The sequence below is a fragment of the Artemia franciscana genome, chromosome 9 (assembly GCF_032884065.1).
Source record: "Artemia franciscana chromosome 9, ASM3288406v1, whole genome shotgun sequence".
Taxonomy (NCBI): Eukaryota; Metazoa; Arthropoda; class Branchiopoda; order Anostraca; family Artemiidae; genus Artemia; species Artemia franciscana.
The window spans coordinates 44,134,330-44,147,912 of NC_088871.1; the positions used below are offsets into that span (position 1 = coordinate 44,134,330).

The 13,583-nt window shown below is 36.8% G+C and overlaps 1 protein-coding gene across 4 annotated transcripts in view; it reads left to right on the plus strand.

Moving 5' to 3' along the window:
• The window catches only part of LOC136031456 (snRNA-activating protein complex subunit 3-like), a 66,869-nt gene that overhangs the window by 26,388 nt on the left and 26,898 nt on the right, over positions 1–13,583 (plus strand). For all 4 annotated transcript variants that reach the window (XM_065711069.1, XM_065711070.1, XM_065711071.1 and 1 more), the window contains exon 5: positions 4,872–4,978. In XM_065711069.1, coding sequence (XP_065567141.1) covers positions 4,872–4,978 — 107 coding nt within the window. The remainder of the gene's footprint in view (positions 1–4,871; positions 4,979–13,583) is intronic.

Below are 13,583 nucleotides of genomic sequence, written 5' to 3' on the forward strand. Positions count from 1 at the left end.
ACTGTAATGGTAAATAAATTTTTTGATAAAAGAGAACTAAACAAGGTTTTCATTTGTTTCACGGTAAATATACTGCATTGGTAAATAAATTGGGTTTGATCAAAGAGATGAGAAAAACAAGCTTTTTTTTTGGTTTCAGTGTAAATATACGGTAATGGTAAATGAATTATTTCATAAAAGAGAAGAGCTAAATAAGGTTTTCATTGGTTTCACGGTAAATGTACTGCATTGGTAAATAAATTGAGTTTGATAAAAGAGAAGAGAAAACAAGGTTTTTATTGGTTTCACGGTAAATATGCTGCATTGGTAAATAAATTGAGTCTGATAAAAGAGAAGAGAAAAACAAGGTTTTCAGTGGTTTCGCAATAAATATAATTCATTGATTAGTAAATCTGTAAATAAATTTAAAAACAATTTGGTAACACGGTAAATAAGTTGGGTTTGATAAAAGAGAAGAGCTAAACAAAGTTTTCATTAGTTTCATGGGAAATACACTACATTGGCAAACAAATTGGGTTTGATAAAAGAGAAGATTTAGACAAGGTTTTCATTGGTTTCACAGTAAATATGCTACATTTGTAAATAAATTGAGTTTGATAAAAGAGAAGAGCTAAACAAGGTTTTCATTAGTTTCACGGGAAATATACTACATTGGCAAATAAATTGGGTTTGATAAAAGAGAAGAGCTAAACATTGTTTTCAGTGGTTTCACGGTCAATATCCTTCATTGATTAGTAAATTGGTAAATAAATTAAAAAGAGATTGGTAACACGGTAAGTAAGTTGGGTTTGATAAAAGAGAAGAGCTAAACAATGTTTTCATTAGTTTCACGGGAAATATACTACATTGGCAAATATATTGGGTTTGACAAAAGAGAAGAGCTAAACAAGGTTTTCATTGGTTTCACAGTAAATATGCTACATTTTAAATAAATTGAGTTTATAAAACAGAAGAGTTAAACATTTTTTTAAGGGGTTATCCTTCATTGATTAGTAAATTGGTAAATAAATTAAAAAGAGATTGGTAACACGGTAAGTAAGTTGGGTTTGATAAAAGAGAAGATCTAAACAATGTTTTCATTAGTTTCACGGGAAATATACTACATTGGCAAATATATTGGGTTTGATAAAAGAGAAGAGCTAAACAAGGTTTTCATTGGTTTCACAGTAAAAATGCTACATTTGTAAATAAATTGAGTTTATAAAAGAGAAGAGTTAAACATTGTTTTCAGTGGTTTCATGGTCAATATCCTTCATTGATTAGTAATTTGGTAAATAAATTAAAAAGAGATTGGTAAAACGGTAAGTAAGTTGGGTTTAATAAAAGAGAAGAGGTAAACAGTGTTTTAATTAGTTTCACGGGAAATATACTACATTGGCAAATAAATTGGGTTTGATAAAAGAGAAGAGCTAAACAAGTTTTTCATTGGTCTCACAGCAAATATGCTATATTTGTAAATAAATTGAGTTTATAAAAGAGAAGCGTTAAACATTGTTTTCAGTGGTTTCACGGTCAATATCCTTCATTGATTAGTAATTTGGTAAATAAATTAAAAAGAGATTGGTAAAACGGTAAGTAAGTTGGGTTTAATAAAAGAGAAGAGGTAAACAGTGTTTTAATTAGTTTCACGGGAAATATGCTACATTGTCAAATATATTGGGTTTGATAAAAGAGAAGAGCCAAACATGGTTTTCATTGGTTTCACAGTAAATATGCTACATTTGTAAATAAATTGAGTTTATAAAAGAGAAGCGTTAAACATTGTTTTCAGTGGTTTCACGGTCAATATCCTTCATTGATTAGTAATTTGGTAAATAAATTAAAAAGAGATTGGTAACACGGTAAGTAAGTTGGGTTTGATAAAAGAGAAGAGCCAAACATGGTTTTCATTGGTCTCACAGCAAATATGCTACATTTGTAAATAAATTGAGTTTGATAAAAGAGAAGAGTTAAACATTGTTTTCAGTGGTTTCACGGTCAATATCCTTCATTGATTAGTAATTTGGTAAATAAATTAAAAAGAGATTGGTAACACGGTAAGTAAGTTGGGTTTGATAAAAGAGAAGAGCTAAACAAGGTTTTCATTGGTTTCACAGTAAATATGCTACATTTGTAAATAAATTGAGTTTATAAAAGAGAAGAGTTAAACATTGTTTTCAGTGGTTTCACGGTCAATATCCTTCATTGATTAGTAAATCGGTAAATAAATTAAAAAGAGATTGGTAACACGGTAAGTAAGTTGGGTTTGATAAAAGAGAAGAGCTAAACAAGGTTTTCATTGGTTTTACAGTAAATATGCTACATTTGTAAATAAATTGAGTTTATAAAAGAGAAGAGTTAAACATTGTTTTCAGTGGTTTCACAGTAAATGTACTTCATTGATTAGTAAATTGGTAAATAAATTAAAAAAGAGATTAGTAAAACGGTAAGAAAAAAAAATTGGTAACACGGTAAATAAGTTGGGTTTGATAAAAGAGAAGAGTTAAATAAGGTTTTAATTGGTTTCCCGGTAAATATACTGCATTGGTAAATAAATTGGCTTCGATGAAAGAGAACAGTTAAACAAAGATTTCAGTGTTTCCACAAGCAAGGTTTTCAGTGGTTCCATGGTAAATATACTTAATCGGTGAATAAATTGGTAAACAAATTGAAAAAGAGGCTGGTAACAATGTAAGAAAGTTTGGTATAATAAAAGAGAAGAGCCAAACAAGGTTTTCATTAATTTCACGGTAAATATACTTCATTGGTAAATAAATTGGGTCTGATAAAAGGGAAGAGCTAAAGAGGGTTTTTGTTGATTTTACGGTTTATAATGGTGTTATACCTCATTTCTTTATTACTAAAAAAATCACTAAAGTAGTTAATATACTACTCTATAACAAGCCTATGATCAACTTTAAAATGAGTCCTTTACAAATATTTGTCCTAAAGTCTTGCAACCAAACACGTACTTGATGTTACTGCTGCCGGGTACCATCTCTGAAAACTGGGCATCGAATTTGCGTATTCTTAAACCCTAAATAAAAACACTTTTATTTAAACAAATTTGCTATAGCAAAGTAGTTTCAATTATTAAAATATGACAACATTGGCAAAATAGCTTGGAAACTGCAACTGGAATTCTAGGTGTTCTTTTTTTAAACATCGCGTCATTTATACTTCATAGGGTCTGATACATCGCTACTGTTTTACCTTGTTCTACTTATAGACTTTAAGTGTATACTAATTCCTTTTGAAGTAATCAATAGTAATCTATTCTGGGAAAGTATCCCCAGAAAAGAATGTTTTATTCACTGGAACTATCACTATAGACAGTGCGCATTTAATTAGTCTATAAAAATTTTGAAAGTCATTCATCAATCGAAAAATCCGTCTCTGGTCTGCAGTGATAAGTCGAAAACCTATACGGTCTCCTGCACTTAAGTTATTAATTTTTTTGCTTATATTTTAGTTATGAGACAGTTTTTTAGACTAGAAAACAATCGAAAGGCCAATTTAGAATAAGAAGTATAAATCCTTATCTGAAACTTTACTTACTCCAGAGCCATTCGCGGCTCAGAGGGTGTCGGCAAAAACTCTTGATTCGCTCTGAAGTACTACAGAAGTGCTTCCAACTCTGGTAACAAAGACGTTTTAGCTATCTTCAGATGGTCTTATGTACGTTGTAAGTATTTGTTGGACGATTTCACGTTTTTCTACCTTCCAGAATGATCTCAGTTTTTTTGCATTCTCGAAACATATCTCAAACAAATCAGCTTGTTCATCTTACTACAGCAATGCGGAAATGCTGAAATTTTTATTACCGCTGCTAAAATACGGAAAGATGCTTTGACGAAGCTTAGGTTCCTCTTTCAGAGAAAAAGCTGGTGTAACCATCGAATGTTACTATCCTTGAACATTATAGTGTTATATTCTACAAAACTAAATTGAACGTTAGTTAGATTTTTTTACGCATTTTTTATTTGTTTGTTTTACATTAGGGCGAAAATAATAAAACCCCTTTTTCTAGAAGGGCACAAATTAGCCTATTTTCTGCATACTAAAATATCCTTAACTATTTTGTAGTAAATAAGTTAACACATAATAAATTTTTTATAAATTGTATAAATAAGTAAACCCAAAAACGTTATCCTCATCATGAAATTTGGATTTTACTTGGCAAAGGGTGGTCTTAATTGGCTGTCCTTGACGCTTTGACTGAAGGCATATATGCCACTTTTTCTTTCAATAACTTTACGTCAGCAGAAAAGGCCATGTTTAAAGGGTTAGTTAGAAGGGTTGCCAAGAAATCACTTTCCTCCAATTAAAGATCATTTTGTAATACTTTTGGTTTGGATTAAATACCCGCCATACAGGCTCATTTGTATTGACTGTGCTTAAGGGCAAATATCCGAAATAAAGACACTTATGAGTTCCATTTTAAAATTGACAGTGGTACTTACGAACCATGTTTGCCCACCCTGATAACGGCGTGCGCTATCATAAGTGCCTGATTTTCTGCTAGCCTTTCCTCCAGAATATACCGTGTTTTGGTACAGTGGATTAATGCTCTGTGTAGCAATACTGGTCCCAGGGATCGATTCCCGTTATGGCAAGGTTGGGCTACAGTTTTGCTACTTGTCCCCGTAAAAAGATCCAGCAACCGAAATGTCGATTTGACGCCCTATGTACCAACAATAGCTCTGGAAGATCTTTTTTCTTTTTTTTCTTTCATCCAGATAAAGATTCAAAAGCTCTGTATGACATTTGTTTTAAGTATATCGATAAATGACCATAAAAAATGCCCACAAACAAATATTCGTGAATAATAAGCATTGTTTCTTTTCCTAGCTTAGAAAATAGCTTTTTTCTTACTTTGTTTCTTCTCCTAGCCTAGAAGTTCATCCAAACGTCAAATCTTGTTAGCTGATTACAAGGCTATGAAGAGCGTCTACATAATTAAGATACTTAATCCTGGGATTAAGAACTCGAGCAATATGTAAGTTTTACTTTGTATGATCTTTAAAGGTTTTATTATTTTACAAGGATATTAGTCCACAAATTCACAGAGTATAAACGGTAAGACCGTGTTGACTATGTTATTATTAGGCTTTGTTTGGTTATATTATTAGCAGGTCAGGATTTACCAATAGGCCCACCAGGCCCGGGCCTAGGGGTGCAAAATCCCTTGGGGTGCAATAAATTATCTCTGAGTGATTTTTTCTTAACAAAAACTGGACCTATGCTATTTATCGTCAAAGTGCAAGGTACGCTTCGCTATCAACAGCCTATTCACAGAAAAGTGATTTTAAAATAAATCAGGAATTCCTTGGCCACTTATAAACTGTCAGGTTTCCCTCAAGAATGACAGCTGAAAGTTCTATAAATAGTCTAAGAAACTTGTGAAAAAAAGGGGGTCAACTTCAAACAAATTAATATACAAATGATTCTTTCGCTACCCGACCAAAAAATATTTGCTGATTCCGAATCTGAAAAGTTTGTCACTCTGGCTCTTTCACAAACTTGAGTTTTTGTGAGGTTGAATTCGAGGTTGAAGCAAAAATGTTGATTTAGCAAATACCAGCAAATGTGATTAGATATATCATTTCTACGCTCTTTTTTGCTGATGAACATGAAACTAAATGCGTAAAGTCGAAAGAATTATTTGGGGCTTTAAGCATAGAGAGAGTGAGGTTAGGGGAGAGGTTCCTCCTGCAGGTGTATATTAAACTTGGCCTTTGGTAAAACATTTGCAGCCTTGCGCCTTGGTATCAACCAAGACTGGGTCCAGGTGAAGTCCAGTATGCTTGGAACCTTAGTTTTATGAAAGTGAGTAAGAATGTGGAGGAGGAGGAGACTCATATTTGGCAACAACAACGACAAAAAACATTCTGTCAAAGAGCTTCCCTTAGCTGAGACGAAACACTAGTTCGAAATAAGAGACCAATATGCTCAGATATAATGCAACACAGGGATCGTTTATATGAGATAAAATCACAGTAGATAAAAATCACAGTAACACATAAATTCAGTGGATAGTGGCAAAGCTATTCAAAAATTTGGTCTTCTTCTTTACTACTATCGTCTTCCAGGTTTACGGCACCAATTGTTTCGCAGTTAGAACAGCTTGTACCTTTACAATTGCCGCAAGCCCAGGTACATTTTAAGCCATGCTATTTGCAAGAACATCGCAGCATCGAACACTCGCTCTTGCAATTACACTGAAACACTGAGAGAAGGGAAGGCGGTGCCGGTGATCTGTCTGAATACACAAGTCATAATTCTCCTTTCCGCACAATCCAGCCGAACTCCAAAGGATCCCATTGACACTCAACATTTTTCCACACTTAAACTTTGAAGTATGCTCGAAGCGAATGATACTTGCAAACATCACTTGCTGGTGGGGGGGGGGGGGTTTGCCTCCACATACTTCCCAGAACCTCCAACTTTTCGAGCAATTTCGTGTTAAGGACCTGGCCAAAATTTGTTTCATTCTCTGGAGCCTTAAATAAGATAAACATGGCTCTCTCACCAGGTTTTCTAACGTCCTCTTTTGTAGAAGCTGAATTTAGGAATAGTCTGGCAATATCCTGGAAGATTTTCTTGTTTTTCGCGTGGTTCAGTGGTGTAGATTTCCTTGTGCCATAAATTTGCGAAGTCGAATCGCATCCGAGAAAGGCACTGAGGAAAAAAATTAGGTCACAAAGGGTGTCATCAAGTTCCAGTTTAGCTTAGTTGCCAATATATCCTACAGAAGGCCTCCAGTTTTCCGTGACTTTGATTCAGAATGGAAAAATGTTGGTTTACAGTCTCACTTCGTATGGTACAGTAAAATAACTAGTAAATCCGTATCTTCTCCGATTACGACAGTGGGTTGGCGTTTCACAGAATCGACTGCAGTCATCACAATCAGCAGGTCAGCATCGACAGGCGACTGTTACACTTCACACCCGCATCATTAGGGTAGCCGGACAGCATGCTGATGATTGACTACGTGTTTTTTTGCGTTTCTGCGCTAGTAAATCTGTTGTTACTAAACAAGGTGTCTGCGGCTAAATGCTTGTCTTGGGACAGTCTTTAGACCTGCTCATCCTCCCATGTGTCATGTCTTTCATTCAGGGTCCAGATAAATACCCATCAAACGCATCCATATCCTCACTCAACATAGTCGATGCAGTTGGTACCTGCATTTCTCCCAAGGCAAACAATGTAGAAGGACCCCACCATCTAGGACATACTGAGGTTTATCCAAGCTTTTAAGAAAGAAATTTGTCCTTGTTTGCAGACCTTCAACTTTGCTTCAGATCGCATTGCCAAGCACTAGTTTGTCCGGCAACCGAAGGAGACCACTTGGCTCAAACAACGAAAGTGGTGGGAAGCAGAGCTGGTCTTGAAAATGTCTGGAGTGCTTCATCTGAACTCTTGGCAGCAGTGACTAGCCTTTGAAACATCAAAGCAGCGTTAACAGTAGGTAGTTCTACTGCTTACTTCAGGTTACTTTGCACTGTCGTAGTAATAGCAGTTGCTTTCTTCTTGAAAGTGTAAATATTTGTGTCTTTTCCAGTCATATCATTCACGATTTTCTCAAATATTGGCATAGCCTTGTCTATGTCCACCTGCTCACCCGCAATCTCGCCAGTTACTATAATCCCGAGAAATGGCTCCTTTGTGGAAGGTGAAGAATCCTGGAGGAAGTGGACAACCTTTTCAACATCTTTAATTCACGGTCCATTCTTGTCACCCCAGTGTCTTTGCGCTGCTCACTAGTCTCAAATGTTGCACCCATGAGTTCTTGGAGTATAGAGCTGATATCAGTCCGTGCAGGAGTGGATAAAAGCCATGTTAGACACTGCAAATCGCTCATACCGTGTCTACGTGTTATACCTCCACTAGTTTTTAGAGAACGCCTTAATACTTGTTCAATGACCAGGTCAGGGGAAATACCAGCCCAAAACCTGTCGAAGCGCTGGCTCTGATAGCCCGAGAATCCGCTTTACTGGCGAGAATCTGCTTAACAGTACTTGGTGCATATATCAGCTCCAAGATTTCCTGCAAACCAGAAGCTTGCATCAGATGTCCAGTCGCAGCTAACAAGCTCATCCTAGCGTGAAACTGTCCCAATAGTAAAACTATACGTTTCAAAGGACTTCCTATTGATTTAGCCTCTATGATATTCAATGCTTTCCAATAAAGTGGTTGATGGAGGGTCAGAACCGGTACTGTGTCGTTTTTCCCATACCGGACATTCACGAAATGAAGAGTAGCAAAAGTACAGGTAGGATTTTTCTGACTAAGATCAATCATCGGCATAAAGATCACCGAAGCCTTTCCAGGGTAAACTGATGGTTCATTGAATGAAAAATAGTCTGTAGTGTTCCTTGTCACTTCGGATTGGGAGGTGAAACAGTCTTGACATCTTCCCCAAAAGATTTAAATTCTGCAAAGGATCTGGTGAAAAAAATCTCGGTAGTTCCTGACATAGGATGGAAGGCTTGCTACTTGAATTTCTAAAGTATAATATGTATTTCTCCCTCCTTCAGTATCTCTTTCGTGCTGACTGTTTTCGTTTTTTGAGCGCTTGTGACGACTCAAGACGTAGCGTAACTGTAACCAACAGTCCCATAGCGTTGATCGTGTTGTGTCCATTGATCATTCTTACGTTGTAATCCGCATTGTCGGCAACATGATGCATACAGAAATTGCCTTGTAGCCCTTGCATTTCGATGTTTGCGGATGGTGAAGCATTGTGCTCAAATAAACTGGTCTCGTAGTAGGATGAGCAGAATCCCATAGTGCTAAGAGTATCAACTAGACTGCGGCTTCCTTATTGATGATGAAACTTCACTACGAGTCCTACTTGAAGAGGAGGTTTAATGGCCCTAGGTAGAGTGGGTTGCATGCTGCTTTGGCCAATGGCAGCCATTTTCAATTTATTATCTGTGCCCACGAACAAGTTCTACAGGAATAGCTTCACAATCTGTGGCAGGTAGTTCAAGTTTTCGTCGAGATTTTCCAGGTCGTCCGCTTTAACATTTTGACCCATATCTTGAGTAATACATTTTATGTCGCTCTTCAACTACTTAACAGCCGCAGTAATAATGTTGATTTTCATCTGGTTTTTGTCGTATCATTTGGTTGTGCGTAAAATTTTTGCTGTATAGCATGAGCCATTGGCCATATTGTGACAACAATAGCCTTACCGCCGGTCTCTGCAATCATTATTCCATCACCAATCCTCCCCTTGACGAGCTTCGCCATGTAAAATTGGCTATGCACTGGCTCCTTCGAATAACGGAGAAGCTCTTTCATCATGATGACCAAATCACGAACTTTTCACAGTACGTCATCATTCGCTTCAAAGAACCGCATCACCTCTTCGAATGCTTGCTTTTGATTTATGTATACTTTTCTACCTCTTTTTTTTTAGTTTGTCAGTCGGATTTCCTGCATCTTTCAAAGGGAGGTTCTTGCCAGATGCAAAGTTGCAGTAGCATGTTTTTGTGGTATACAGCATCTCCTACACGCAAATCTAAATTCGCTACTAGAATTCGGACGTGAACTTTCTCAGACCTGTGATCATTTCACTTTTGACTAAGTCCAACCAGTGTCTCATCGAACTCTTTTGTGCGGACGTGAAAGCTGTTTTCCTTCTCGTGAGTCTTCTAAAAAGCTGCTCGAACAAAATAAACAATAGGTTTTGAAATCGAATTGTTCTTTCAGGCGATTTGAACCCCTCTTCTTTGACTCATTTTGCTTGGCTAAGAATCGCAAGAGCTGATCAATGGTCTTTGCATTTGTGTCAGAACTTTGGCATGGCTTTGTGAAGACAATCCCCCACGACAGCCGTCACATCCGTTCGTTTTCGCTTTTTACTGGATTCGTTTATGCTTCTTGCTCATACTTCAGTCAATACAGCTTTCTCGTCCGCTTCGAGTATTTCTTTCTTACAGATTAAACAAAAATATTACAGTTCAAAATAGGGATGAAACCTTTTAATTGACAGTGAAACACAGCAGTTTTACTGCTGATGATGGGTACTGTATATGTGTTAGAAATATCCAGTTAAAAAAAATTTATATTTGCTTCACTGTCAATTAAAAGGTTTCATCCCTTTTTTGAACTGTTATATTTTCGTCATGGAAAGGCAGTGTGGTCTTCGAAGTTATCTACAGATTAAACAAATCATCATTTTAGACCAGAATTGCTCATCTGAAAATTAAAAAACTTGAATTAGAATTCGTTAAAAGAATCCTTAGAGAAAAGGGGTAAATATTAATCAATCAAAGAAAATATTCAATTCAATTTATTTATGACCCATTTTTTACAAAAAGAGGGCAAAACGCCCTAGAGGTGGAGTAATAAAAAACAAAAACAAAAAAAAACTATAAATAAACACGAATCCAACAGATAATCAAATAAATAATGCAGACCAAAGATGAGATACTATCGACATCGAAGAATGAAAATCATGTAACCTTATATCAATCACACACATAGGCGAAACAAAGCGGAATTTATTCATTAAGTAACTATTTTTAGTCTGAGGAGGGTAACTGAGAAGAAATTTAGCATAACAAAAAAATACTCTACGAACAGATAGTTTCCGAGTTTCAGTAAAAAACTGCCAACCCGGACAAAGAGAAAGGAGATAGGAACCAACTAGGCTATTATAAGTTTTTGCGATATTTAATTTATCTGTGTGTTTAATATTAGATGTAATTGAAACATAAGCAATTCTCAGTTTATTCTTCAAATTTTCAAGGGATAATTTCACAGTTTCTTTCATATTTTTTCCGATAGGCATTCCAAGGTAAACTAATTTTGAGGAGGGGGACTTGAGCATTAGCTAAAGATAAAAAAGTATGGCCATTCGTCTCTTTAAAATTGAAACCAGCAACAGCAGTTTTAACTTACGAACGGGTGATCGGATCTTAATGAAAATTTATTTTTGGGAGGATATCATGTCTCAGAGCTCTTATTTTAAATCCCGACTGGATCCGGTGACATCGGGAGAAGTTGGGGGGGGGAACCTAAAATCTTAGAAAACGCTTAGAGTGGAGGGTCGGGATGAAACTTGATGGGGAAAATAATAACAAGTCCTAGATACGTGATTGACATACCGGAACGGATCCGCTCTCTTTGGGGGAGTTGGGGGGAGGGTTAATTCTGAACCTCGTAACTCAGATCTCTTATTTTAAATTCCGACCGGATCTGGTGTCTTTGGGGGGGGGGACCGGAAATCTTGAAAAACGCTTAAAGCGAAGCGATCAGGATGAAACTTGGTGGGAAGAGTAAGCACAAGTCCAAGATATGTGACTGAAATTACCGGACCGGATCCACTGTCTTTGGTGGAGTTGGGTGGGGGGGGGGGGGGGTAATTCGGAAAAAATAGAAAAATGAGGTATTTGTAACTTACGAACAGGTAATCAGATCTTAATGAAATTTGATCTTTAGAAGGATCTTGTGCTTTAGAACTCTCATTTTAAATCTCAACCAGATCTGGTGACATTGGGGGGAGCTGGAGGGGGAAGCTGGAAATATTGGAAACCGAATATCTTGGAAAACGCTTAGAGTGGAGAGATCGGGATGAAACTTGATGGGAAGAATAAGCACAAGTTATAGATATGTGATTGACATAATTGGAACGGATCCGTTCTCTTTAGGGGAGCTGGGGGTTTATAATTTGGAAAAGTTAGACAAATTGAGGTATTTTAACTTAAGAACGGGTGACCGGATCTTAATGAAATTTGATATTTAGAAGGAGCTCATGTCTCAGAGCTCTTATTTCAGATCCTGACCAGATCTGTTGGCATTGGAGGGAGTTGGAGGGGGAAACCGCAAATCTTGGAAAACGCTTATAAATGTCTTATATACGTGATTGACGTAACCGGACTGGATCCGCTCTCTTTGGGGGAGTTAGGGGATGGGGTTCAGCGCTTTGGTGAGTTTGGTGCTTCTGGACGTGCTAGGACGATGAAAATTGGTAGGCGTGTCAGGGAGCTGCACAAATTGGCTTGATAAAGTCGTTTTCCCCGTTTCGACCGTCTGGGGGGCTGAAGGGAGAGGAAAAATTAGAAAAAAATGAGGTATTTTTAAGTTGCGAGTGGGTGATCGGATCTTAATGAATTTTGATATTTTGAAGGACCTCGTGACTCAGAGGTCTTATTTTAAATTCCAACCGACAATAAGCTTCCGATTTTCCTTTTAAAGCAATCTATTGATTCTTAGAATTTTGCCAGAGCTCATACCATATGAGCTCTTGGTTCTTGGCTCTTCCGACCTCGTCACAAGTGCCATATGAGCTCTTAGCTCTTGTTTCTACATTGAAAGAAAGCCCAATATATTTATATTCATTATAAAGCTGATAAAACGCGTTTTCACATCCTCTAAAAGTACGGCTTAAATTCAAAACGTCATCTGCAAAAGTCATTAATGACAAATTTAATCCACGGTAAATATAACTAAAATTGACTGAATTTAAAATTAATTGAATTATTAAGTATTTAACACCGAAAGCTTATTCTGCCCCGTGATAATCGCAGTTTTAGGTAAAATTGAATTCTTGTACCTCATATCAACCTCTGTATTTGCCGCAAACCTTTACCCTTATCATTTTCAGACAATCTCAAATTTGCCTCTGAGACTACCTCACCCTCTCCATCCTCAATCCAATTCACTGTAATGTTCTGGTGTATGAAGGGATGTTCAGTCAAACAAATAAACCACCTCCTAAATTTTGAATTGTCTATTCAGGACGGCATTCTTTACATTAAAAAAATTCACCCTCAACCTAAATAAACTCAAATTTATGAAAGAGTTAGAGTGGCAAATTTTTCGAATTTGGAATCAACACGTTTTCTTTAGTCGGGTAGTGAAAGAATCATTTGTACAGCAATTTGTTGAGGTCAAACTACATTTATACTAGACTATAAAACGGAGCGGCAAAACGCTTGGGCCTTGGAGCGTCAAAGCCTTGATTCTTAGCCATTTGTAAGGCTTTGAAGAGCGTGTATGAAATTAGGATGCTTGTCCCTGATACTAATACCTCGATCCGACTGAAAAGCGCCCTTAGTAGCTGCAGCTGATGATGCAAAACGGTCGTTGGAAGTTATTCCGAAGTCCCTTGGCGCCGAGCCGGACAGTACATCGTCCAGTTCCCCCTTTAATGAAACGTAATTAATTGCTAAGAACTTGTCTATGCAAGTTCCATTTGGTATTATCTTTGAAAGCCTATTCTACTTTCCAAAGAAATATTACACCTTTAACTTAATTTCTATATTTGTAATATTAAACACTACATAATATCCCATAACTTTAGGTTCTTTACCTAAAGTTTAAAACCCCCATTCTCTGCCCATATTCATACATGCTTCTCCCTGGTCTATAACACAACAAAAAACAGCCTTAATAATTCACTGTGGGTTTTAAAAGTAAGGGCATTTATACAATGTTTGAATTTCTTTACTTTTTCTGATCAGCAGCTTCTGAGCAAACAAACGAAATGGCGGATATTTGCCGAAGTGACAAATAAGAAATACTTTTTTTTATTTTACCGATATTCGATAATGACACTGACCCTTATATGATCGGTCGGCCGATATATC